Source organism: Salvelinus fontinalis, chromosome 2, assembly GCF_029448725.1.
Source record: "Salvelinus fontinalis isolate EN_2023a chromosome 2, ASM2944872v1, whole genome shotgun sequence".
NCBI lineage: Eukaryota > Metazoa > Chordata > Actinopteri > Salmoniformes > Salmonidae > Salvelinus > Salvelinus fontinalis.
In genome coordinates, this window is record NC_074666.1 from 13,049,846 (window position 1) to 13,074,389 (window position 24,544).

Consider the following 24,544-nt stretch of genomic DNA (forward strand, 5'->3'; position numbering starts at 1 on the left):
ATTGGGCTTTATATGCACTCAAAAGGTAATGGAATAGACTGACAAGTAAAATACTGGTGGGCTTTATTTCAGATACCAAAGTTTGTCCGTGGTCCTCTCACTGGCAGTATGTGGGGCAGGATTTATTTGACTAGTTTCCTTTCCTGAGGTTAAGTGAACATATTCACAGTTAATACTAATCAATAACATAATTTTTTTTAAATACACATTTTAAACCTACAACAAAATGAGTTCCAGTACAGAGACAAACAGATGTCAGTAAATCTTCAGGTTTTCTACATATGATTACAATCAACTAATTTATGTGCCTCAAAAGCTACATGTAGTCAATTTGAACAACAGAAAACATGGTGCCATATCTAAATCTGGTTAAGACTCATATCAAGTGAACTGACACCCCAACGCTAGCCTGGTCCCAGATCTGTTGGTGCTGTAAAACCCAACTCCTATGATCGTGGTCATGCAAGACAAAACAGACCTGGATCCAGGCTACCTCAAACGCCATCTTCATGCATTTTGTATGTAGGGCTCTTGAGCGTTGATGATGTCCTGCATCGTGTGGGAGAGATGAGGGTCCTCTAGCGTCTTTCTTATTCACATGGATGAATGGTGATTGAAGTGCTTGTCTCTTTCTCAATTGCCTAAAATCTGTACTCCTCCTTTGATCTATCTGAAAGAAGTGACCAGGTGAAAGCCAGGCCTAATGATGATCTTCCATGTAGTTGTGTAGGGCCTGGTTAAACACAGCCAAGAAGAAGTCTGCATCGTCCCTGGTGATACACATAGGGGGCTTGATCCGGAACGTCTGTGGGTCAGAGAGAGAGCGGGTGTGAGTGGGAAAGAGCTATTAACAGTATGTTCATAGATAACTAACATCTGTGGGTCAGGAAGTATTTCCTAAAACAAGTGGCACCTCAAATCCTCAAGCTGTCAAAGTGATCTGTGCATTCTTTACCCAAACCGAATATGCAAATGAACAGAAAATAGCATACTATGACAAAAGCCGAAAACAGCAAGGCGCCCTTTTGTCCTCCCGCTCTACATTCCCAGGACTTATCATTAACTTTAACCTGAATGGACTGATCTGATACTTGGTTTGTTACATTGCTTTGGAGCCATGTAGGTTCACGACAGACCACAAAGCTAAGGCTTACTAGCAGGCGGATCCTGACTGACAGGACAGACGGGGAATTTGAGTACCTGTCCATATACTCCTCCATTACCTGTCCATACACTCCCTTACCTGTCCATACACTCCCTTACCTGTCCATACACTCCTCCCTTCCCAATCAGAACACCCATGTCTTTGGTGTCTTCGAAGATCTCACTCATGGCTGCTGGTGGGAGAGGTTTGCGGCTCGCCTGAGAGGGAGGGAGAGGTAGAGGACAGAGCAAGAGAGAGAGTGAGGCAGAGAGAGGGAGACTGTGGGTGGGTTGGAGGGTTAGGACAGTGGTTATGTTCAGGCCTGCTCTGTCGTTATGCAGAACTCTACTCGTGATTAATAAGTAACTTGAACTGAACTTCTCTGAACTGAATCATGACCATGTGAGAGGGCACAGAAACGCGTTCAAGTCGCATGCTATGTGAGTGATAGTTCTTGGTTAAACAGGATGTTGTATAGACATTGTATAGATATAGTATAAAACAAGAGAATAATCATTTAACCAATTATGCTAATCATTTCACTAATCTAAAACAAATTATTAATCCATCTGAGAATAAAGCGCATAATATTATGTAGACAAAAAGACGATTAGGTCTCCCCAATTAGCCATTAACTCATTAATTAAAATGTTCATTTGCATTGCTCTTACTGTAAAATGCACCCTATCTTTCACCATAGTGTGGACTAGGACCTCTCACCTTATCTTTCACCATCTCCACTCCAATCTGCAGTCCCTTCCCTCGGACATCCCCGATGATCTCATACTTGTCCCTCATCTTGGCCAGCTCTATCAGCAGATAAGTCCCCACGTCGTGGCTGATCTGCTGAGTGCCGTCCTCCTCCATGGTCTGGTGGTGAAATACAATTATAGTAAGCAACTCTATTTCTATGGTGGAACATTAACACATGGAGTTAATGGTGCAATAATAATGGTGGAACATTTAGCAACATTAACACATGGAGTAATGGTGCAAGAATAATGGTGGAACATTAATACATGGAGTAATGGTGCAAGAATAATGGTGGCTTGCAACATGGAAGTGCAATTATAGTCATATTTCTATGGTGCATTAGCAATGCGATAAAATTATGTATACTTCTGTGACATGCAAATTCTAAAGCTGAAATCTACTTTTATGGTACTCTAATATACTCTTAAAATATAGAAAACAATTTAGGGCAAATTCTAATAATAAGCATGTGGCATAAAGTAAATTGAAATGCAGAAGAAAATGATTTATAAACAGTAGCTCAGATCATAGATGGTAGTTTAGTTCAGTGTTTCTCAACATCCAGTCCTCCAGTACCACCAACCCTGGTCCTCCAGTACCACCAACAGTACACATTGTTATTGTAGCCCTGGAATCGCACCCCTGATTCAACTAATCATCAAGCCCTCTTGAGTTGAATCAGTTGTGTTTTTGTCCGTGCCTACAATCCAAATGTGTGCTGTTGGGGCTACTGGAGGACTGGATGTTGAGAAACACTGGTTTAGTTGGGTGGTTTTCTGCTTACATCCAGAACAGATGAGGCGATGGCACAAGCCACAGGATTACCACCGAACGTGTTGAAGTGAACTCCCTTGGCAAATGAAGTGGCAATCTCTGGAAAACAAGTCACAACCAGAGCTGAGTGTGACAGCTCACTTCACACCTCATCATTCTAGGGAAAAAAACTCCTTCCATAGAAGGATTCATAGGAGAGATAGAGAGTGTGTGTGTCAGTCAGAGGAGGATGGGCTCATTGTAATGGCTGAAATGGAATTAATGGAATGGAATCAAACGTGTATTCCATATGTTTGATGTGTTTGATATCTATGTATTTGATACCTATGTATTTGATACCTATTCTTTCCAGCCATGACCAATAGCCTGTCCTCCTATAGCTCCTCCCACCAGCCTCCTCTGGTGTGTGTTTGTGTGTGTGTGTGGCCCAACTCAAGGGTCATCAGGGGGATGTTGAACTGATTACACCCTAGTCTGATGAACACGTGCGAACTGAACAGAGCTTATCGTGTATACAGACCAGGGGTTGAAACCCAAATTATTTTCCAATCGTTTCGTTCTGAACAGAACCATTCTTTTTTTTAGTTCTGTTCCACTGTTCTAACCAGCAACAAAGTTCTCGACTGGTTAGACTGGTTAAACAAGTACATGTCTATATTGTTCCATTCTGTTCCTTTTTAAACCTCTGAGATATATATTTTTTAAACATTTAGCTCGACATTAAATGACTTTACCAATCAGTGCGGATAGAGCAGCTTGCTGTGGAGTGGGGAAGTGATTTAATCTGTAAAGGAAAGTCATGAAGAGCAAATTGTATTTTGCCGTAACAGCACAGTTTAGTCATACTGAAAGACAAACACAGACACACATTATGCTACCAGTCACATGATAGGGCTAGAGATGCAACTGACATTTTGAGGGTGAGCAAGCTTGCCTTTAAGCGCTAGGCATCTTGTTATGACATACATTATCTGAATTAGTACCACAGAATTATACCTAGGAGGAGTGGCTTCTATGGAGGAACTTTGAATGTCAACTTCCGAGTTGGTTTAACGTTGGACCAGAGCAAACGTTAGCCAGCTAACAAGCTGTGCAGAGCAACACTAAAATTCAAAACACCTCACCTTTTTGTAGTTAAGTCCAATGTGAAAATATACACTGAGTGCATAAAACATTAAGGAAACCTTCCTAATATTGAGTTGCAACCCCTTTCACCCCCAGAACAGCCTCTATTCATTGGGGCATGGATTCTACAAGGTGTCAAAAGTGTTCCACAGGGATGCTGTTTTCCACAGTTGTGTCAAGTTGGCTGGATGTCCTTTGGGTGGTGGACCATTCTCGATACACACGGGAAACTGTTGAGCGTGAAAAACCCAGCAGCGTTGCAGTTCTTGACACAAACCCGTGCGCCTGGTACCTACTACCATACCCTGTTCAAAGGCACGTAAATATTTTGTCTTGCCCATTTACCCTCTGAATGACACACACACACACACACACACAATCCATGTCTCAAGGCTTAAAAATCCTTCTTTAACCTGTCTCCTCCCCTTCATCTCCACTGTTTTTAAGTGGATTTAACAAGTGACATCAATAAGGGATCATAGCTTTCACCTGGTCATTCTATGTCATGGAAAGAGCAGGTGTTCCTAATGTTTTGTACACTCAGTACTTAACTAGCATTGAAAAAGTAAATCCATTCTTCTCTAATTAAACATCGCTCTCTAATTTCTAAATTTCGCTTGTAACGTCATCACTAGGTAACCTATGCTTCAGAGGGGAGGGGCAAGTAACCTACACACACACCCCTACTGTCAAAGATTTCCAGCTGGCAGACGATGGAATAACTATGAGTGAGGGCTTGCATAGGCGCTTTGTTGCGATTTTTGTGGGACTGGAAAAAAATTCAGTTATTAACCAGTTCCCATGTTTTTAAAATAACGGTTCTGTTCCTTGAACGGGTTCCAACCCTTGATACAGACCACAGGCCACGGACTGAAAAGTGGAGGAATCCAGGACAAGGGAAATCAATACCACATTACAATAGTGATTATTACTACACTCTGAGACCTGTTGAAAGCTGAGACTGATCCTCGAAGGGTTAGCTGGTTATGTTGCCTCACATCTCAACACATGCACTGGCACAGACACACAGTCAGAGACAGTGGTGTGTTGTCTGACGTCAATCTCAATATTTGAGATTCTTCAAAGTAGCCACCCTTTGCCTTGACAGCATTGCAGCTGCTTTGCTCTTGGCATTCTCTCAACCAGCTTCACCTGGATTTTTTTTATTTTTTTATTTCACCTTTATTTAACCAGGTAGGCAAATTGAGAACACGTTCTCATTTACAATTGCGACCCCCAGAATGCTTTCCCAACAGTCTTGAAGGAGTTCCTACATATGCTGAGCACTCGTTGGCTGCTTTTCCTTCACTTTGCTGTTCAACTCATCCCAAACCATCTCAATTGGGTTGAGGTTGGGTGATTGTGGAGGGCAGGTCATCTGATGCAGCACGCCATCACTCTCCTTGGTCAAATAGCCCTTACACAGCCTGGAGGTGTGTTGGATCACTGTCCTGTTGAAAAACAAATGATAGTCCCACTAAGTGCAAACCAGATGGGATGGTGAATGCTGTGGTAGCCATGCTGGTTAAGTGTGCCTTGAATTCTAAATAAAATCACTGACAGTGTCACCAGCAAAGCAACATCACACCTCCTCCATGCTTCACAGTGGGAACCACACATGCGGAGATCATCCGTTCACCTACTCTGCATCTCACAAAGACAGCGGTTAGAACCAAAAATCTCAAGTTCGGACTCATCAGACCAAAGGACAGATTTCCACCGGTCTAATGGCCATTGCTTGTGTTTCTTGGCCCAAGCAAGTCTCTTCTTCTTATTGGTGTCCTTTAGTAGTGGTTTCTTTGCAGCAATTTGACCATGAAGGCCTGATTCACACAGTCTCCTCTGAACAGTTGTTGTGAGATGTGTCTGTTACTTAAACTGTGTGAAGCATTTATTTGTCCTGCAATCTGAGGTGCAGTTAATTGCCGATTTCTGAGTCAGGTAACTCTAATGAACTTATCCTCTGCAGCAGAGGTTACTCTGGGTCTTCCTTTCCTGTGGCGGTCCTCATGAGACCCAGCTTCATCATAGCGCTTGATGGTTTTTGCGACTGCACTTGTAGAAACTTTCAAAGTTTTTGAAATGTTCCGCATTGACTGACCTTCATATCTTGATGAACTGTCATTTCTCTTTGCTTATTTGAGCTGTTCTTGCCATAATATGGACTTGGTCTTATACCAAATAGGGCCATCTTCTGTATACCACCCCTACCTTGACACAACACGACTGATTGGCTCAAACGCAATAAGAAGGAAAGAAATTCCACGAATTAACAAGGCACACCTGTTAATTGAAATGCATTCCAGGTGAATACTTCCTGAAGCTGGTTGAGAGAATGCCAAGAGTGTGCAAAGCTGACATCAAGGCAAAGGGTGGCTACTTTGAAGAATCTCAAATATAAAATGTTTTTTGATTTGTTTAACACTTTTTTGGTTACAACATGATTCCATATGTGTGATTTCATAGTTTTGATGTCTTCACTATTATTCTACAATGTAGAAAATAGTAAAAAATAAAGAAAAAACCTTGCATGAATAAGTGTCCAAACTTTTGACTGGTACTGAATATCACGGCTTTCACTTTTAGAACCAGTATCACATTTCTCAGTTACAGAACCTGCAGCACTGTCCTTATAGAACCTGTATCATTGTCCTTATAGAACCTGCAGCACTGTCCTTATAGAACCTGTATCACTGTCCTTACAGAACCTGTATCATTGTCCTTACAGAACCTGTATCACTGTCCTTATAGAACCTGCAGCACTGTCCTTATAGAACCTGTATCACTGTCCTTACAGAACCTGTATCATTGTCCTTACAGAACCTGTATCATTGTCCTTACAGAACCTGTATCACTGTCCTTACAGAACCTGTATCACTGTCCTTACAGAACCTGCATCACTGTCCTTACAGAACCTGTATCACTGTCCTTATAGAACCTGCATCACTGTCCTTACAGAACCTGCATCACTGTCCTTACAGAACCTGCATCACTGTCCTTACAGAACCTGTATCACTGTCCTTACAGAACCTGTATCATTGTCCTTACAGAACCTGCATCACTGTCCTTACAGAACCTGCATCACTGTCCTTACAGAACCTGCATTAGGGTTCTCAGTTATAGAACCTGTAAGGTTCCAGAGTTAGTTTCCACTGTATAGCATGATGTGATGACTTCAATTAGGAGAAATCAAATTAGAATTTCTATTTAAATCCTGAATTGACTAAAATATGATGGCAGTGAGCAAATACGTTATGTAAGTATCAACATCACCATGGGGTTTCCGTTCCTAAACCCCCACAATCGATCTCCATCGAGAGACGCTATTGACCCTGTGTGTGTGTGTTGGGGAAGACCGAAGACGTTTCTATCCATTCATTGTTTTATTAAACAGTAGCTACGGACATCTGTGTGACGGTGTGAAGTGCTATACCTTCTTGCCCTCCACTGAGGTGGTAGATAAATAAAATGCTTCCTGTCTTACCAGGTGTCGTGACAACCGCTCCCATAGGAAAGCCATTAGCGATGCCCTTTGCCATGGTGACAATGTCTGGTATGACATCATGACCTTGGAACCCCCAGAAGTGACTTCCTGTGCGGCCAAACCCTGTCTGGACCTGATGCAGAGAAGACCAGGTACAAACAGGAAACATGGTTGACATACAGATCTATGTGGACGTAACCCTTTTGACAACCATGTAGCATGATGACTTGCTTATTAATGAGTTCTGAAGCATCTATATAGTTGTTGTTTGTTATATGTAATTAATGATATATAAACAAATAGGAATATTGAACATATACATATAAGGATGGAATATATAAAAAAGTATCTAACCTCATCTGCAATGCAGACCCCACCTCTCTCCCTCACAAGTTTGTAGGTATCCTTCAGGAAGTTCTTGGGGTATTGGACAGCTCCTCCAACTCCCTGTAGAAATACACAAAGCAATATACACTGCTCAAAAAAATAAAGGGAACACTTAAACAACACAATGTAACTCCAAGTCAGTCACACTTCTGTGAAATCAAACTGTCCACTTAGGAAGCAACACTGATTGACAGTAAATTTCACATGCTGTTGTGCAAATGGAATAGACAAAAGGTGGAAATTATAGGAAATTAGCAAGACACCCCCCAAAACAGGAGTGATTCTGCAGGTGGTGACCACAGACCACTTCTCAGTTCCTATGCTTCCTGGCTGATGTTTTGGTCACTTTTGAATGCTGGCGGTGCTCTCACTCTAGTGGTAGCATGAGACGGAGTCTACAACCCACACAAGTGGCTCAGGTAGTGCAGTTCATGCAGGATGGCACATCAATGCGAACTGTGGCAAAAAGGTTTGCTGTGTCTGTCAGCGTAGTGTCCAGAGCATGCAGGGGCTACCAGGAGACAGGCCAGTACATCAGGAGACGTGGAAGAGGCCGTAGGAGGGCAACAACCCATCAGCCAGGAAGCATAGGAACTGAGAAGTGGTCTGCAGAATCTGCAGAATCTCCACCTGCAGAATCACTCCTGTTTTGGGGGGTGTCTTGCTAATTGCCTATAATTTCCACCTTTTGTCTATTCCATTTGCACAACAGCATGTGAAATTTATTGTCAATCAGTGTTGCTTCCTAAGTGGACAGTTTGATTTCACAGAAGTGTGATTGACTTGGAGTTACATTGTGTTGTTTAAGTGTTCCCTTTATTTTTTTGAGCAGTGTAAGATAACAATTAAACAATATATGAAACCACAACTATCCTGTGAAAATTGTTTATTTTCAGCAGTAAACACTCAAATACATGACAAATCTGTAATGCAACATCTCCACAACGAGTCACGTTTATATTGGACCTAGAAGATAAATAATGAAATGTACATTTAATTGGCTGTACTTGTCAGATTATATGGAGCTAGAAATAACCATTTATTTAACTAAGCAAGTCTTTTAACTATTTACAATGACTGCCTACCACGGCCAAACCCTAACCTGGATGATGCTGGGCCAATTGTGCGCCGCCCTATGGGACTCCCAACCATGGCCGGTTGTGAAAAAGCCTGGAATTGAACCATGGTCTGTAGTGACGCCTCTAGCACTGAGATGCAGGGCCTTAGACTGCTGCACCACTCGGGAGCAACAATGCTAAAGCATGACCACTAGAACCAGTAGTATATAGCTTACGTAGATGTAAATATATTTCAGCTAACAAATTAGCCTTTGTTAGCTGAGCTGGAATGATAGCCAATTACGAGTTGGCTTCTTCAGCTTGTGATTTGTTCCCCATAGCAATCTGCTACATTGTTCTTACTGTATGTGTTTTTAGTCACAGCTTCTTGTTTAGAGCCATATAATTAGCCTTTTCCCTACTTTTTGTAGCGATGGAGATGTTGGAATGATAACTGAACCATAAGACCTGTACCATAATAGGTTCAGCGAAGAAAGCAGCGATACGACTGGGAACACTGGTGGCAAAGACCTCGTTCAGCTGCCCAATGTATTTGTCATTCGCCGTACATGATCCTGCAATTGAAGAACGAAAGTAAATTAAAGGAAAATTCCAAAACAAAATTCTCTTTTTTGGTATTTGTTTCATCCATTGTCGATATAGTCCCAAAAATGTTTTGTATGTCAGCAATCAAGGGTAACAATGTGTTTCAACACCAACAACCAAACAGGATTAATGCTGTTACACATTTTTACCCTTACTTAAACTTCCTCTTTCAAGGTAGTGTAAACACTGGATCATGCAACTTGTCTGACAGATTTCCAGGTGCAGTAGAGTTACTAGCTGACAGACAGGGAGTTATAAAGTGAACAGGTTGAAGAATTTTCTCGGACACGGTTAATGTTTGATAAAAATAGGACTTTTGAACTGGACTGTAAAAAAGTATTATTGGCTTTAGATTGATTTTCAGATTTGCTGCATAACCCTCACACTTATTCAACTAAGCAGAATAACATACTGCTGGAGTTTTACAACCAGATACAGGTTTTGATTGAATATGACTAAAATTCCCCCTCTGTCTATAGTCTGCGACATACTTTAGCACAGACAAAACAGGATTTAGCACAAAACAGCATTAACAGTTGATGTTGGAAAATACATTAAGACTTTCTATCGATAAAATATCCCCGTAGCATTATGTATTATAATGCACAAAACAGGCAGTGTAATAATAGGCCTGGTCACATGATATAATAAAGCCCTGGCTACAGATGTAGAATGTTAGCCTAATTTGATCACTGTTTTGCTGCTGAGAAATGTTCCTGCACAGCACAAAATGCTAACTTGTGTACTTAAGGTTTAAAAAGGCTTCTAAAAAGTTTATAAAGTCACACTTGATTTGCCCTCACAAAAAAAAATAATGTCACACTTGATTTGCCCTCACAAAATGTTTTATCAACCTCAATAAAACAGGTTTAATCCAAATAGTAATTAATATTTCCTGTTGCTGCAGGATTATTTTCCTGCTGTAGCAAACTGGCCCAAATTATCATCCTAGATCAGTATGACCTATGTAAACATTCCTAATGATATAAATCCCATCTCACCCTGTGCTCAGTGTGTTCAGGAATATATCCGTCTCTAACTAAGCTGCAGTGGGTTGAAGGTTGAACCAATCAGAAGGCAGGATACAGTCTAAGCCTAATGCTGAGTTTCAGTGTTTGGGTGGGTGGGTGGGGTTGTGTCTGTGTTTGGGTGGGGCGTGGGGGGGGTGGGGGGGGTTGTGTCTGTGTTTGGGTGGGGGTGTGGGGGGGTGGGGTTGTGTCTGTGTTTGGGTGGGGGTGTGGGGGGTTGTGTCTGTGTTTGGGTGGGGGGTTGGGGGAGGTTGTGTCTGTTTGCGCACGTGTGTGTAATTTGGAGACTCATAAGACCTCCCTGGTGGTTCATAGATGACTACACCCGGGTGTGTGTGTGTATATATGTGTGTGTGTGTTTTACTGTACCTTGAGGACAGCTACAGTCCCTAATGGTCTGGATTGGGGAGTCTCTACAGTTGCTTCCTCCCCATGGGCCAGCAAATACATCAGGACACATGGTCTGGGAGGAGAAGAGCCAAATTGAGGTTAAACCTGTCTTATACTCACTGCGGCATAGCTTCAAATAAATCTCATATGTTTTAAAACCCAGGTTGCTGTAATAGATCGGCCATTGTAGTTTAGAATGTAAGAAATAAAGTGTCATGGGTGGAAAAGGACTATTCTGTCGTTCATCAAACTCAGGTCCTGGGACCTAAAACTTCATTAATAGATAGTAACAGACAGGGCTGGTCCTGGCTGTTCTGCTGCCCTAGGCAAGACCACACAATTGCCACCCCTACTAGAATAGTCCCAGTAAGCAAAATTATGTTGAAAAGACGTCTAATATATATGTATCTTTCCAGACATTGAAGCAGTAGCGTGTGTAAAATCACAGGGGAAGCACCCCCCCCCCCCCCCCCCCCCCCACCAAAAAGACATATTACAACCTATGTGTTGTGATAATTGTGTTGTTTGCTCTATAACCTGTTACTTCACATGCCTTGACACCGTGATATATACGTCTCAGGCCAAGACAATAAGAAGACACAGTGGCAGAATAAATTCAACCACACCTTTGTTTCATCACAAAACCGGAAAGCAACATCTGTGCTGTGAAGTCCACAAAGCATATTGCATGAAACAGACAGTTACACGACCTACAGCAGCGGTTCACAACCTTTTTCGGGTTACTGTACCGCCAACTGAATTTTGCTCTGTCCGGAGTACCCCTGAAGTACCCCCTCATGTGCATTTTACCAGTAAGCCTATGGTCTCATGAGTCTTCTCAAGTACCCCCTGTGGATAGACCAAGAACCCTCAGGGGTCCTAGTACCCCTGGTTGGGAACCACTGACCTAAAGCATGGTCAAGCAAGTTAATATTTCCGACATTTTCAAACCACTAAACAACTATTGATTTAGAACCACAGAGAGTTACTGCAAGTCGCAAAGAAAACAGCTGCCTCCACTATTCCAGTACCATTTAAACTTCCACATGTCAACATCATCAAATCACCTATACTTAGTCTAATAGTGACAACTAAAATATACCAATAACCATTTTGTCCAATCAACATAAGCTAAATATGATGTGGTTGTCTGTTTCTGATTTAAGAGAGGTGTTCTTGCAAGTAGAAAAACATGTTGACTCACCCTACTTGTAGAGAAATTCCAATGCCATCCTCCTCTCTTTCATATTGAGGAAACAGTACATCACTCAAAACGGTCATACAGTACACACTTTTATTTGTCTAAAGCTACCGGACTAAAATTCTTGCTCACTAGCCTAACTTCCTTTCATGGGCAACGTTAGCTAGTTAACATTAGCCTTCTACATCTAGCTACATATTGAACTTCCATCCTCTTAGGTCAGGGGCAAAATGTACGAATTCATAGCTGGTTCAGAATTGCCATTATAATCATTGGCCAGTACATAGAATAAAAAAATTAAATTAAATAAAAATCCCTATCTTCATCCATGGCTAATTTAGGAAAGGTCCAATTCTAGCTAGCTAGCTAGCCAGCTAGCCACTGGAGGACAACACAATTCAAGTTGTTTCTGTCAATGACGTATGCTCTCGATACGATTTGATAGGAATGACACCAAATCCACACTGGACTCCATTGACACTTTTTTTTGTTGCACCAGGAACATTCACAGTTGAGCTCACTCAGTTTAGCTCAACGCTGATTGGCTATTATTTGTACCTTTTTTTTATCAAGGGAGGCCAAATGCTAGCTGGCTTCCTTTGCATTTTAATGCTACGTGCGGCAACATCATATTCTTTTGGACCAGACAGAAGGAGATAGATGGCATACATGTACAGAGACAGAGGGGTGTGGTTTCACTCGCTCGAATGCTTTCTCCGGTGAGATACATTCAGCCTCTTGAGAATTGAAGGGAAATTATGAATGCCACCCAGAGAGAAGAAAGATAATTTATCTATTTTATGTTTTTAAAAATGTTTTGCTTCTCTTGGCATCCATGAATACACACCACTGTGTTGAAGTTAGGTTCTGAATGAAAGGTGAAAATACATATTTTCCATGTGATGAAATCATGTTTACTTTTGGTTCTGAATGTAAGTTGAAAAGATGACATATATAGATGTCTATGTTTGGGCCATATCAAAGCTGGTCCAGACCGGACAAAATCTGAACCAAACATAAACGTCTATGATTGTTTCAGATTTGGTCCGGACCAAAAACCAACGTCCAGGGACGTGGAATATAAAAGTCCAACACCCTATACTTACTGGGGTGTAGCATACCATTGTTGGCCCACAACAGAATATTATGAATGCCCATCCATGTGGTAGGCCCATCCATGTGGTAGGCCCATCCATGTGGTAGGCCCATCCATGTGGTAGGCCCATCCATGTGGTAGGCCCATCCATGTGGTAGGATCATCCATGTGGTAGGATCATCCATGTGGTAGGCCCATCCATGTGGTAGGCCCATCCATGTGGTAGGCCCATCCATGTGGTAGGATCATCCATGTGGTAGGATCATCCATGTGGTAGGATCATCCATGTGGTAGGCCCATCCATGTGGTAGGATCATCCATGTGGTAGGCACACCATTTGTACAACAGGCTGGCTTTATTAGTCCTAATTCCTGTGACTAATTAATTTGTCTATTTAAGCTCTGAATATTAGCTACCCAACTTTATGAGGAACTTTCCTGCACCTATTTGCAACGTGTTTACGCAGCGGGAAATGCAGAATAAGTATTTTCTTTTTCGCCTTGATCAGCTCGTAAAAAATTGACAGATACAAACTTGAAACCACTGATCATGACAATTTAGTCCATGGGATGAAATTTTTGGACAGCAGTTTTGAGTAGCCTGATTGCCCATTCCATATTGTCCATTTTACTTTGACCGGTCTTGTTTTTAGGGTATATTGTTGGTTTAACATGTCAGATCATTTTTTTTGATTGGGCAGCATTTAGGTTAGGCTATTTCATTGGAGAAACCTGCATGATGTAAAAAGTGTCCGTCTCATTACATTGTCATCCATTTTATCTCCAGCCTGTAGGCTACAGAAAAGGCCACATACTCTTTCTAACATATCCTGTATCTGCTACATGATTTATGACAGATAGGTTTTTTGGACAGAACGTTGGTGGAGCGCTGCAGAGATGCATCTCTCCAACAGCACCCTGGAGAGACATGCTGGGAATGGACAAGATACATATTTTGCATCCTTGCCTTTGACAAAGTGGCCACTGCTTATCACAGGGCGGCGTCAGCGCTCACCTAAAAAGCCCACATGCCACCGGTTGAGAGAAACTGTCATTGTTTTGGAGCATAATTATGTGAGGTTTTATGTGTTGTTGGAGGTGCGTCTTGGTCAGTTTATCTCAGAAAAAGCTGCCCTCATAGGCGGTTGCCTAATAAGCGGGCCAGCCCTGGTGACAGACAGTAGTGATCGCCATCTCATACTTACGTTGTGGCAGCCTAACCCAGATGCAACAGGATACTTATAGGCTGCATTGGAGGTGAGACCCATAGTATGTGGACTGCCACCATGGTAGGACCCCCTGCAACAGACAGGCGACCAGAGTTAATTCACAGTTTAGTTTATGATCAGACTGTTCTCCCTGTTTTGAGTGTGAAGCAGGTCAAACTTCTCCTGTGAGGTAACACGAGAGTAAAAGGTACTACCACCACACACTGTTATCCATCAGTCTGTTAACACACTGCATAGAAAAGAGACAAAACAACCACTTATTATCACAGTTGAACATTCATTCAGTAAACCAATAAAAACCAAACCGTAGCCAGGGTTACCTCAGTGTGATGACGTCAAAGTTCCCTGTGTGTAGCCTAGCCATGAGCATAGCCAGGTCGTTGGCCTCAGAGCCACTGTTTGTCAGGTAGATAACCTAGCAGGAAACACAGGTACAGACAGGATATTCATGTTTGCAATTATGGCGCTTTGTCTCAATAGAAATCCATACAATGGATGCCCATGGGTTTGGTCAAAATGCAATACTGATAATTATTCTGAAAGGGTCTGAAGAATAGACATTGCAACGTAAACCGTGAGCCGATTACTTTGTCACGTTATTAAATAGCCATCAGTCAATATGCATGCACAACTACACACAAGTGATGACACATTCTTTGTAGTTTGTTTCTCAACAATGACGACTTAACTAATACCATCCTTCAGTACATTGATCAGGCTTGAAATAAAAACCTTTATTACATGGGGAACATGTGGAACTGCGGAACCGGACCAATATTGCAGATAAAGTTCTGTGTGTGTGGTGGTGAAACGTCACAGTAATCATACATAGAAATAAATAAAACAAACAAAGGTATGGTACTGTACCTTCAGCGGGTCTGGCAGGGTGGCAGCTAGCTTCTCAGTGTACTCATGCAGAGGGGAATACACGTAGATGTTAGTCGTGTGCCACAGCTTTCGCAGCTGCTTCTCTGCCGCCGCCGTCACCTTTCTACAGAGACACAACATCAGTAACAACTTAGAAATGTTCAGAGGATCCTTGGAACTTTATTTAAATACAGTAGCCTGGTCCCAGATGTTTTTTGTGCTCTTTCCAACTTCATTGTTCATTGTCAAGCCAAAAACTGTAGACGGGTGCTCAGGCTAGGTGGATCGTGATGGGTATATGAAAGGTTTTTACGGGTGGCAGTGCCCCACGCTGACAGTGGCAACGCCAGCAAACAGGTCTAGGTAGCGCCTCCCGTCCACGTCCCACAGCCACTGCATGTGTCCCTGGTGGATGTACACTGGCTTCTTGTAGTAGGTCACTTTCATGGTCATTGGGTTGCAGTTCTGTCTTCGAATCTCCATCATACGCTCTTTGGACATGCCCTAGAATAAAGATCCCATGTTCAATATGAATGTCCTCGGTAGATTATATTATAAAAGGCAAGAATTTATACACACTATACTAAGATGAATACACTGTTACTGAAATTTAGCAACAGGGTTCGGGGTCAATTTAGTCAATTCAGGAAGTAAAGTGAAATTCAAAATTTCCGCATTATAATTATAATTTTCTGCTCAGGAATTTAGAATTTATTTTACTTCCTGAATTGACTGTAATAAAATGGAATTGACTCAAACCCTGCACTGTTCTAAATTTAACAAAGCTGGAGTGTCAATGTAAACCCTGCCTTCTTACTATAACTTGTATTCCTCTGGATTAAAGCTACATTCTGACTGTAACTTGTATTCCTCTGGATTAAAGCTACATTCTTACTGTAACTTGTATTCCTCTGGATTAAAGCTACATTCTTACTGTAATTTGTATTCCTCTGGATTAAAGCTACATTCTTACTGTAGCTTGTATTCCTCTGGATTAAAGCTACATTCTGACTGTAACTTGTCTTCCTCTGGATTAAAGCTACATTCTTACTGTAACTTGTATTCCTCTGGATTAAAGCTACATTCTTACTGTAACTTGTATTCCTCTGGATTAAAGCTACATTCTGACGGTAACTTGTCTTCCTCTGGATTAAAGCTACATTCTGACTGTAACTTGTATTCCTCTGGATTAAAGCTACATTCTTGCTGTAACTTGGGCTCCCGAGTGGCGTAGCGGTCCAAGGCACTGCATCTCAGTGCTTGAGGCGTCACTAGAGACATCCTGGTTCGATTCCAGTCTGTTTCACAACCGACCGTGATTAACTGACTTGCCTAGTTAAATAAAGGTTACATTTTTTTTCTCCAAAACTTGTATTCCTCTGGATTAAAGCTACATTCTTACTGTACCTTGTATTCCTCTGGATTAAAGCTACATTCGTACTGTACCTTGTATTCTTCTGGATTAAAGCTACATGGGTGCATCTCAGGGAGGTCAGGGGGTGGGTGTTTCACTGCAGACTTTTTAAATAATGCACCTGGAAGAGGAGAGGATTGGAAAGAAGATTAAGGGCCCCCTTCCATCTGTAGCGCTGAAGAGCTGCGCTGCAGCGCAATATAAATTTAAAGGCAATGTTCCCACGTTACTGGAGAGGGCATTCATGGTAAACGTTGCATATGTCGGCTCAATCGGAAATTACCTTTAAATTTCAATCACGCTATAGCACTGAATTTCGGCGATACGGATTGAATCCAGCTCTATGTCTGCATTCAAAAATTCCACCCTGTTCCCTATTTACAGTGCACTAGTTTCAACCAGAGCCCTGTGAACTCCGGTCGAAAGTTTTTCTCCACAAAGGTAATAGGGTGCAATTTCAGACGTAGCCTTGGTCAGAAATAGATGTGTTGACAGTTGCCTGCTGCAATGCAGTGAGACGTGCGAGAGAGATTTCATGAGCATGTTACTATTATTAACACCAAAGCCCTGTGGTGATACCGAGTTCCCTCTAGATCTGTTACTGTAAACCAGCCAGGTAGTTCCCTCCAGACCTGTTACTGTACTGTAAACCAGCCAGGTAGTTACCTCCAGGCCTGTTACTGTACTGTAAACCAGCCAGGTAGTTACCTCCAGACCTGTTACTGTACTGTAAACCAGCCAGGTAGTTACCTCCAGACCTGTTACTGTACTGTAAACCAGCCAGGTAGTTACCTCCAGACCTGTTACTGTAAACCAGCCAGGTAGTTACCTCCAGACCTGTTACTGTACTGTAAACCAGCCAGGTAGTTCCCTCCAGACCTGTTACTGTACTGTAAACCAGCCAGGTAGTTACCTCCAGACCTGTTACTGTAAACCAGCCAGGTAGTTACCTCCAGACCTGTTACTGTAAACCAGCCAGGTAGTTACCTTCAGACCTGTTACTGTACTGTAAACCAGCCAGGTAGTTACCTCCAGACCTGTTACTGTAAACCAGCCAGGTAGTTACCTCCAGACCTGTTACTGTAAACCAGCCAGGTAGTTACCTCCAGACCTGTTACTGTAAACCAGCCAGGTAGTTACCTCCAGACCTGTTACTGTAAACCAGCCAGGTAGTTACCTCCAGACCTGTTACTGTAAACCAGCCAGGTAACCACAGGGAAAATACTTATATTGCGTCCGAAATGGCACCCTATTCCCTAATAGTGCACTACATTTAAACAGGGCCCATAGGGTTCAGGTCAAAAGTAGTGCACTATATAGTGAACAGGTTGTCATTTCAGGCTTAGCCTTAGTATTTAGAGACTGTAAGCCGAGGCATAATTAGTCCATGACCCTTTGGCCCTTGGTCAAGGTACTGTACTGTGACAGGTACAGTTAAAATGTACTTAGGCCTTCTTACATGTACTTAGGCTTTCCTACACTTTAATTAAGTTAGCTGAGACAGGCTTTCTGAACACCCTGGGCCATAGGTCAAAAAGGCAAGGTGTGCTAGTGTATCCAAGTTGAGCAGTCTAGTTGTCCTATTTAAAATGGTACAATCAATTATCCTTAATTTAGAGGGGGGGGGGGGGGTTGACACTTTGATATGTATACGTGCACTATATAATGTAATGTATAGGTCAACTCAGGATACAACGATTTACAACTATGGATGAGAGAGCAGAGACCTTTGTTGTTGTTTTGTTTGTTTGTATTTATTATGGATCCCCATTAGTTCCTGCCAAGGCTGCAGCTACTCTTCCTGGGGGTTTATTATGGATCCCCATTAGTTCCTGTCCAGGCTGCAGCTACTCTTCCTGGGGTTTATTATGGATCCCCATTAGTTCCTGTCCAGGCTGCAGCTACTCTTCCTGGGGTTTATTATGGATCCCCATTAGTTCCTGCCAAGGCAGCAGCTACTCTTCCTGGGGTTTATTATGGATCCCCATTAGTTCCTGCCAAGGCTGCAGCTACTCTTCCTGGGGTTTATTATGGATCCCCATTAGTTCCTGTCCAGGCTGCAGCTACTCTTCCTGGGGTTTATTATGGATCACCATTAGTTCCTGCCAAGGCTGCAGCTACTCTTCCTGGGGTTTATTATGGATCCCCATTAGTTCCTGCCAAGGCTGCAGCTACTCTTCCTGGGGTTTATTATGGATCCCCATTAGTTCCTGTCCAGGCTGCAGCTACTCTTCCTGGGGTTTATCATGGATCCCCATTAGTTCCTGTCCAGGCTGCAGCTACTCTTCCTGGGGTTTATTATGGATCCCCATTAGTTCCTGCCAAGGCAGCAGCTACTCTTCCTGGGGTTTATTATGGATCCCCATTAGTTCCTGCCAAGGCAGCAGCTACTCTTCCTGGGGTTTATTATGGATCCTCATTAGTTCCTGCCAAGGCTGCAGCTACTCTTCCTGGGGTTTATTATGGATCCCCATTAGTTCCAGCCAAGGCAGCAGCTACTCTTCCTGGTGTTTATTATGGATCCCCATTAGTTCCTGCCAAGGCTGCAGCTACTCTTCCTGGGGTTTATTATAGCTCCCCATTAGTTTCTGCCAAGGCTGCAGCTACTCTTCCTGGGGTTTATTATGGATCCCCATTAGTTCCTGCCAAGGCAGCAGCTACTCCTCCTGGGGTTTATTATGGATCCCCATTTGTTCCTGCCAAGGCAGCAGCTACTCTTCCTGGGGTTTATTATGGATCCCCATTAGTTCCTGCCAAGGCTGCAGCTACTTTTCCTGGGGTTTATTATAGCTCCCCATTAGTTCCTGCCAAGGCTGCAGCTACTCTTCCTGGGGTTTATTATGGATCCCCATTAGTTCCTGCCAAGGCAGCAGCTACTCTTCCTGGGGTTTATTATGGATCCCCATTAGTTCCTGCCAAGGCTGCAGCTACTCTTCCTGGGGTTTATTATGGATCCCCATTAGTTCCTGTCAAGGCTGCAGCTACTCTTCCTGGGGTTTATTATGGATCCCCATTAGTTCCTGCCAAGGCTGCAGCTACTCTTCCTGGGGTTTATTATGGATCCCCATTAGTTCCTGCCAAGGCAGCAGCTACTCTTCCTGGGGTTTATTATGGATCCCCATTAGTTCCTGCCAAGGCTGCAGCTACTCTTCCTGGGGTTTATTATGGATCCCCATTAGTTCCTGCCAAGGCAGCAGCTACTCTTCCTGAGGTTTATTATGGATCCCCATTAGTTCCTGCCAAGGCTGCAGCTACTCTTCCTGGGGTTTATTTTGGATCCCCATTAGTTCCTGCCAAGGCAGCAGCTACTACTCCTGGGGTTTATTATGGATCCCCATTAGTTCCTGCCAAGGCAGCAGCTACTCTTCCTGGGGTTTATTATGGATCCCCATTAGTTCCTGCCAAGGCTGCAGCTACTCTTCCTGGGGTTTATTATGGATCCCCATTAGTTCCTGCCAAGGCAGCAGCTACTCTTCCTGGGGTATATTATGGCTCCCCATTAGTTCCTGTCCAGGCTGCAGCTACTCTTCCTGGGGTTTATTATGGATACCCATTAGTTCCTGCCAAGGCAGCAGCTACTCTTCCTGGGGTTTATTATGGATCCCCATTAGTTCCTGCCAAGGCAGCAGCTACTCTTCCTGGGGTTTATTATAGCTCCCCATTAGTTCCTGTTGCCAAGGCAGCAGCTACTCTTCCTGGGGTTTATTATGGATCACCATTAGTTCCTGCCAAGGCTGCAGCTACTCTTCCTGGGATTTATTATGGATCCCCATTAGTTCCTGCCAAGGCAGCAGCTACTCTTCCTGGGGTTTATTATGGATCCCCATTAGTTCCTGCCAATGCAGCAGCTACTCTTCCTGGGGTTTATTATGGATCCCCATTAGTTCCTGCCAAGGCAGCAGCTACTCTTCCTGGGGTTTATTATGGATCCCCATTAGTTCCTGCCAAGGCAGCAGCTACTCTTCCTGGGGTTTATTATGGATCCCCAATAGTTCCTGTCCAGGCTGCAGCTACTCTTCCTGTGGTTTATTATGGATCCCCATTAGTTCCTGCCAAGGCTGCAGCTACTCTTCCTGGGGTTTATTATGGATCCCCATTAGTTCCTGTCAAGGCTGCAGCTACTCTTCCTGGGGTTTATTATGGATCCCCATTAGTTCCTGCCAAGGCTGCAGCTACTCTTCCTGGGGTCCAAACAAGTTAAGGCAAAAAAAAAGAATAAAATGGTACATATAACATTATTTCACCACTACATATCTAAAATACAACATGTATAATAGCACCATACATACGTGTGTGTAGAGTGCCACTGCTGGCGTGTGTGCGTATGCATGCGTGTGTTGCTTGTGTGTGTGTCTCTTCACAGTCCGCATCGTTCCATAAGTTGTAGTTTTATCTGTGTTTTAAATCAGACTTTACTCATTGCATGATGTGGAATAGAGTTACTGTACATGCTGGCCATGCCTTCCACCTGGCGACTCCAACCTTGGCCAGCAGCCCCGCCCGGCCCGCTGCTACTCGCCCAAGCGTCCCCAGCTTCTCCTTTACCCATATCCAGATAGCAGATGTTCTGAAAGAGCTGGAAAACCTGGACCCATACAAATCAGCTGGGCTTGACAATCTGGACCCCCTATTTCTGAAACTGTCCGCCGCCATTGTCGCACCCCCTATTACCAGCCTGTTCAACCTCTCCTTCGTATCATCTGAGATCCCCAAGGATTGGAAAGCTGCCGCTGTCATTCCCCTCTTCAAAGGGGGAGACACCCTGGACCCAAACTGTTACAGACCTATATCCATCCTGCCCTGCCTAGCTAAGGTCTTCGAAAGCCAAGTCAACAAACAGATCACTGACCATCTCGAATCCCACCGTACCTTCTCCGCTGTGCAATCCGGTTTCCGAGCCGGTCACGGGTGCACCTCAGCCACGCTCAAGGTACTAAACGATATCATAACCGCCATCGATAAAAGACATTACTGTGCAGCCGTCTTCATCGACCTGGCCAAGGCTTTCGACTCTGTCAATCACCATATTCTTATCAGCAGACTCAATAGCCTCGGTTTTTCTAATGACTGCCTTGCCTGGTTCACCAACTACTTTGCAGACAGAGTTCAGTGTGTCAAATCGGAGGGCATGTTGTCCGGTCCTCTGGCAGTCTCTATGGGGGTACCACAGGGTTCAATTCTCGGGCCGACTCTTTTCTCTGTATACATCAATGATGTTGCTCTTGCTGCGGGCGATTCCCTGATCCACCTCTACGCAGACGACACCATTCTGTATACTTCCGGCCCTTTCCTGGACACTGTGCTATCTAACCTCCAAATGAGCTTCAATGCCATACAACACTCCTTCCGTGGCCTCCAACTGCTCTTAAATGCTAGTAAAACCAAATGCATGCTTTTCAACCGTTCGCTGCCTGCACCCGCACGCCCGACTAGCATCACCACCCTGGACGGTTCCGACCTAGAATATGTGGACATCTATAAGTACCTAGGTGTCTGGCTAGACTGCAAACTCTCCTTCCAGACTCATATCAAACATCTCCAATCCAAAATCAAATCTAGAGTCGGCTTTCTATTCCGGAACAAAGCCTCCTTCACTCACGCCGCCAAACTTACCCTAGTAAAACTGACTATCCTACCGATCCTCGACTTCGGCGATGTCATCTACAAAATAGCTTCCAATACTCTACTTAGCAAACTGGATGCAGTTTATCACAGTGCCATCCGTTTTGTTACTAAAGCACCTTATACGACCCACCACTGCGACCTGTATGCCCTAGTCGGCTGGCCCTCGCTACATGTTCGTCGTCAGACCCACTGGCTCCAGGTCATCTACAAGGCTATGCTAGGTAAAGTGCCGCCTTATCTCAGTTCACTGGTCACGATGGCTACACCCACCCGTAGCACGCGCTCCAGCAGGTGTATCTCACTGATCATCCCTAAAGCCAAAACCTCATTTGGACGCCTTTCCTTCCAGTTCTTTGCTGCCTGCGACTGGAACGAATTGCAAAAATCTCTGAAGTTGGAGACTTTTATCTCCCTCAACAACTTTAAAAATCTGCTATCCGAGCAGCTAACCGATCGCTGCAGCTGTACATAGTCCATCTGTAAACTACCCACCCAATTTACCTACCTCACCCCCATACTGCTTTTATTTATTTACTTTTCTGCTCTTTTGCACACCAGTATCTCTTCTTGCACATGATCATCTGATGATTTATCACTCTAGTGTTAATCTGCTAAATTGTAATTATTCGATTTATTGCCTACCTCATGCCTTTTGCACACATTGTATATAGATTCTCTTTTTCCTACCATGTTATTGACTTGTTTATTGTTTACTCCATGTGTAACTCTGTGTTGTTGTCTGTTCACACTGCTATGCTTTATCTTGGCCAGGTCGCAGTTGCAAATGAGAACTTGTTCTAGGAAAAACTCCCTAGAAAGGCCAGAACCTTGGAAGAAACCTAGAGAGGAACCAGGCTATGAGGGGTGGCCAGTCCTCTTCTGGCTGTACATAGTGGAGATTATAATAGAACATGGCCAAGATGTTCAAATGTTCATAAATGACCAGCAGGGTCAAATAATAATAATCACAGTGGTTGTCGAGGGTGCAACAGGTCAGCACCTCAGGAGTAAATGTCAGTTGGCTTTTCATAGCCGATCATTCTGAGTATCTCTACCATTCCTGCTGTCTCTAGAAAGTTGAAAACAGCTAGGTCTGGGACAGGTAGCACGTCCGGTGAACAGGTCAGGATTCTTGTGGAGTATGCATGGGTGTCTGAGCTGTGTACTAGTCATTTGAACAGACAGCTCAGTGCTTTACAAGGTACAATCAATTATACCGGCTATTTTAGAGGAGGAGGAGGACAACGTGAAGACAGTATGCCAACATTATGTGAATAACCTCACAGGGTTTATCCTGCCCATCAATGAATAATAAAATGTACTTAAGGTCGCCAAGGAAATGGATAACCTTATCATATCTCATGAAGCCAGGTTGCTTGTTAGGGCATCTCAGATAACTGATACTGTATCCGGTAGAACAGATGTAGGTTACTTTGGGAAGGCTGGTGAGATAAAGGACAAACTTTTAAGATCCTCATGCACAAAGTGATACAAATCAGTTATAATAATAAATTAATTATATGACCAGATCAAATAAGCAATAAACAAATGGTACACCTAATTCATGTGCTTAAACATTTACAATGACTTAATATTACACTGTCAAAGCTCAAGTTTTCCCGAGGCCTAATATAAAGATTACAGAAGGTTATTCATGGAATCGTTGCGTTCAACAAGCGCTACTCTACTGCAAGTTGAATCGTTGCGCTCAACGAGCGTTACTCTACTGCAAGTTGAATCGTTGCGCTCAACGAGCGTTACTCTACTGCAAGTTGAATCGTTGCGCTCAACGAGCGTTACTCTACTGCAAGTTGAATCGTTGCGCTCAACGAGCGTTACTCTACTGCAAGTTGAATCGTTGCGCTCATCGAGCGTTACTCTACTGCAAGTTGAATCGTTGCGCTCAACGAGCGTTACTCTACTGCAAGTTGAATTGTTGCGCTCATCGAGCGTTACTCTACTGCAAGTTGAAGTGCAAAGTTCTAATGACCACAACTATATTTTGCCGACTAAAAGGTCCACAAAAGCAATCAAACTAGACCGCAAAACCAAAAAACGCAGACAGACATTCCGATACATATCATCCAAACAAGAATTTGAGTCTTGTGTGGTCGGTCTCTGTTAACACGTCGACATCACCAAGGTAACTTACCACTAGGCCGATGGAATTTGGCCAAGCCAGTAAAGACATTGTAGGTGTCTTTTACCCGATCCAAACATGGGCCATTGAATCGGGAGAAAACCTTATGCATGATGTCTACAGCAGGTAAGATGCCGTCCTGTAGGTCGTTCTCGGGAACTGTTACAGTAATGAAATAGACAAATGCAGAAATTACAGGTTTTTTTCCTGAAAAGTTGCTGAAA

At 43.4% G+C, this 24,544-nt stretch overlaps 1 protein-coding gene across 1 annotated transcript; it reads right to left on the minus strand.

Annotated features, from left to right (window-relative positions):
* Positions 1–46: 46 nt before the first annotated feature.
* On the minus strand, positions 47–24,544 carry agxt2 (alanine--glyoxylate aminotransferase 2). Its single transcript, XM_055864095.1, has 14 exons — positions 24,333–24,544; positions 16,588–16,676; positions 15,455–15,645; positions 15,142–15,265; positions 14,595–14,689; positions 14,251–14,344; positions 10,729–10,822; positions 9,200–9,300; positions 7,635–7,727; positions 7,281–7,413; positions 2,682–2,770; positions 1,865–2,014; positions 1,264–1,362; positions 47–805 (listed from the first exon to the last, which is right to left on the minus strand). Exons 1-14 carry the CDS (start codon positions 24,430–24,432, stop codon positions 701–703), a joined length of 1,557 nt encoding a protein of 518 aa, XP_055720070.1. The 5' UTR covers positions 24,433–24,544; the 3' UTR covers positions 47–700.

Excerpts from the sequence above, each read along its gene's own strand:
- agxt2 (XM_055864095.1), bottom strand. The coding sequence starts at position 24,432 with ATGCATAAGGTTTTCTCCCGATTCAATGGCCCATGTTTGGATCGGGTA. Across the intron at positions 9,301-10,728 it reads GGACTGTAGCTGTCCTCAAG|GATCATGTACGGCGAATGAC; the intron begins GTACAGTAAAAC and ends CTTCAATTGCAG. Across the intron at positions 806-1,263 it reads AGGGAGGAGTGTATGGACAG|ACGTTCCGGATCAAGCCCCC; the intron begins GTAAGGGAGTGT and ends TCTGACCCACAG.